We start from the raw sequence: 3,817 nt of genomic DNA on the forward strand, positions 1-3,817 counted from the left end.
TATTACAAATAAATATATGTAATTATTATTGGTTTTGAGAAGAGCATATTTGCCATTTGCCTCCACAAAACCTTTAATATCTATCATTTTTTTATTTTTTTTTAATTTATGCCAATATTATATCATATATATCATAATAATAAGCCATAAACACGCACACACACCCCCCACATTCATTTCACCACCAAAAAGGTTTTCTTCCTTTCTCCCTCCCTCCCTCCCTCCCTCCCTCCTCTCTATTATTGTCTTTCTCTTAATCCTTTGCTTTTTCTTCTTTTGTTTTCTGAAATGGGTTTCTGGTGTCAGCATGGGAAGTAGCTAATTCAGTGCACAGGATCAAGCAGGAGAAAGAAGAAGAAGGAAGAAGAAGAAGGTGTTTGTGTTTGTGTTTTTGTGTGTGTGGGGTGATCAAGAAAAAGAGAGAGCAAAATGGAGTATGGTAGCGGAGGGAGTGGTGGGTCCCCAGGGGAGCACCACCATCACCACCACAATCACAACGACGCTTCTTCTTCCGAGCGGAGGAAAAAGCGCTACCACCGTCACAGTGCGAATCAGATTGAAAGGCTTGAAAGGTAAGACCCACACCACCACTCTCACTTTTTCTCTCTCTGTCTACATAATAATATAAATCTTTTGGGTCTGTCGTTCTGATGATGATGATTGATCAGGGTGTTCAAGGAGTGTAATCACCCAGACGAGAAGCAGAGATTGCAGTTAAGCAGAGAATTAGGCTTGGCTCCAAGGCAGATCAAATTTTGGTTCCAGAACAGAAGGACCCAGATGAAGGTATTTACTACTCTATTCCATTCTTTTATAATACATATCTTATTTTTTTATTTTAATAATATTTTGTTTCACGACTCTAATTCGCTATGTTTGTCTGTTGGTTTATTAAAAAAAAAAATTGTGTCTCAGGCGCATGGAGAGAGAGCAGATAACTGTGCACTGAGGGCAGAGAATGATAAGATACGTTGCGAGAACATAGTCATAAGGGAGGCCCTCAAGAACGTTATCTGCCCCTCTTGTGGTGGTGGCCCCTCCCTCAACGACGATTCCTATTTCGATGAACAAAAATTGAGACTTGAGAATGCCCAACTAAAAGAAGAGGTCAAGTCAATTCAATTCAATTCAAATCAAATTCAATCCTCTTACTTGAGTTTGAGTAGAGTAACATTTTTTTTTTAATTTTAATATTTGCAGCTTGATAGAGTGTCTAGCATTGCGGCTAAGTACATTGGAAGGCCAATTTCACAGCTCCCACCAGTTCAGCCAATTCATATATCCTCCCTTGATTTGACCATGTCAAGTTTCGGGGGCCACGCCGGGTTCGGCGGCGGCCCCTCCCTTGACCTTGACCTCCTTCCGGGGAGTTCCTCGGCTATGCCGCCGCATGTGCCTTACCAGCCGGCTTGTCTCTCGGACATGGACAAGTCCCTAATGTCAGGCATTGCCTCTAACGCCATGGAGGAATTGCTGAGCCTCTTGCAGACCAATGAGCCGTTGTGGATGAAATCAAGTGATGGGAGAGATGTTCTTAATTTTGATGCATATGATAGGATGTTTCCAAAGGCTAATAGTCACTTGAAGAACCCCAATGTTAGGATAGAAGCTTCTAGAGACTCTGGTGTTGTTATCATGAATGGCCTAACCTTGGTTGACATGTTCATGGATCCAGTGAGATATCTCTCAATTTGGACAACTTTTCAGATACGTTACTCATAGATATTTTGAAACGTCAGAATTGTTTGAATTATATCATGATTGATTTTGCAGAGCAAGTGGATGGAGCTGTTTCCCACAATTGTAACGGCTGCAAGAACAATTGAAGTTATATCTTCTGGGATGATGGGTGGTCATAGTGGTTCTTTGCAATTGGTATATTTAAAGTTTAAAATTTCTCTCCAATGCTTCCCAATTATATTGTTATTATTTATTTATTTATTTTGTGAATGCAATTTTTGTTTGTGTTTAAATTTCAGATGTATGAAGAGTTGCAAGTGCTGTCTCCACTTGTTTCAACAAGAGAATTCTACTTCCTCCGTTATTGTCAGCAAATTGAGCAAGGTCTATGGGCAATAGTAGATGTTTCCTATGATTTTCCACAGGACAATCACTTTGCTCCGCCGTTCCGATCTCATCGCCTTCCTTCTGGTTGCTTCATTCAGGACATGCCTAATGGATACTCCAAGGTGAAATTCAAATTTGGCTATACTTTGATATTGTCATAACATGCATATTATTCACTCTACTAATAGGTTATTGTGTTATCAGGTTACATGGGTTGAACATGTAGAGATCGAAGACAAAACTCCGGTTCATCGTCTTTTCCGGAATCTTGTTTATAATGGAATGGCATTTGGAGCTCAGAGATGGCTTGCTGTGTTGCAGAGGATGTGTGAAAGATTGGCTTGTTTAATGGTAACAGGAAATTCCACCAGGGACCTTGGAGGAGGTAAGTAACTATATATTGGTTACAAATTTTGATCAATGTGTTTTATATTGATTATATTCCCAATTGCTTAAACTTTTTTTTGAATGTGTTAAATTAAACTCAATTGTTTTTTGTTTTTGTTTTTGTGCAGTGATTCCTTCTCCAGAGGGAAAGAGGAGCATGATGAGGCTAGCACAAAGAATGGTAACCAATTTTTGCGCGAGCATTGGCACGTCGGCCGGCCACAGGTGGACCACACTGTCCGGGATGAATGAGATTGGTGTCAAGGTCACTGTCCACAAGAGCACAGACCCCGGTCAACCTAGCGGTGTGGTGCTGAGCGCCGCCACCACCATTTGGCTCCCTCTCCCTCCACAAACCGTCTTCAATTTCTTCAAGGACGAAAGAAAAAGACCACAGGTTTGTCACATTACTTACACCTTAATCAATTCAATTCAACCCAACCTGTTGTTTGTTACCTTAGAATAATTGTTGTGTTTCCTTTTCATTCTAAAGTGGGATGTTCTTTCTAATGGCAATGTACAAGAAGTTGCTCATATAGCAAATGGTTCACACCCTGGTAACTGTATATCTGTGCTTCGGGTAAGTAACATACACCTTTTTCGATATCCAATTTAACTGGAAATAGTATCATAAAACTGTTACTTACGTAGCAGCACACCCGATTGAATATGTGTGTAAGACTTTACTATTCGATGGTGCATAACAGTTAAACTAAATATTAAATATGATTGTTTGGAACATAGGCATACAACACAAGCCAGAATAACACACTGATACTACAAGAGAGTTGCATAGATCCATCAGGCTCCATAGTAGTATACTGTCCGGTTGAGCTTCCATCGATCAACATAGCAATGAGCGGCGAGGACCCGTCTTATATCCCCCTGGTACCGTCAGGTTTCACGATCACCCCCGACGGAAACCACCACGATCATCAAGGAGGTGGTGACGGGGCATCCACAAGCTCAACCCCAAGCAGAAGCAGCAGCACCATGGTGGGAATGAGATCCGGCGGGTCACTGGTGACGGTTGCATTCCAAATACTAGTGAGTAGCTTGCCATCTGCAAAGCTCAACATGGAGTCTGTAGCAACTGTTAATAACCTCATCAGCACCACTGTTCAGCAAATTAAAGCTGCTTTGAATTGTCCTACTTCCTGATAGATGCACCCCTCAAAAAAAAAAAAAAAAAAAAAAAAAAAAAAACAGAAAAAGGTCCTTTATTTTAATTTACTACCTCATCACCTATAGTCTTTTTTTTTTTAACCCCTTTACTACTACTACTACTACCATCTATATCCTTAAATATGGTTATCAGAAATGGTTCAGAAACTTTCAGAGGCTCTCTCTTATTTTGTTGTGG

The 3,817-nt window shown here is 40.6% G+C and overlaps 1 protein-coding gene across 1 annotated transcript; it reads left to right on the plus strand.

Moving 5' to 3' along the window:
- The first annotated feature begins 429 nt into the window (after positions 1 to 429).
- On the plus strand, positions 430 to 3,615 carry LOC130981357 (homeobox-leucine zipper protein HDG11-like). The gene is made up of 10 exons (XM_057904949.1): positions 430 to 572; positions 669 to 786; positions 916 to 1,107; positions 1,201 to 1,674; positions 1,774 to 1,875; positions 1,980 to 2,189; positions 2,272 to 2,452; positions 2,583 to 2,851; positions 2,948 to 3,034; positions 3,199 to 3,615. The coding sequence occupies exons 1-10, from the start codon at positions 430 to 432 to the stop codon at positions 3,613 to 3,615; spliced, it is 2,193 nt and encodes a 730-aa protein (XP_057760932.1).
- The last annotated feature ends 202 nt before the right edge of the window (positions 3,616 to 3,817 follow it).

Source organism: Arachis stenosperma, chromosome 5, assembly GCF_014773155.1.
Source record: "Arachis stenosperma cultivar V10309 chromosome 5, arast.V10309.gnm1.PFL2, whole genome shotgun sequence".
Taxonomy (NCBI): domain Eukaryota; kingdom Viridiplantae; phylum Streptophyta; class Magnoliopsida; order Fabales; family Fabaceae; genus Arachis; species Arachis stenosperma.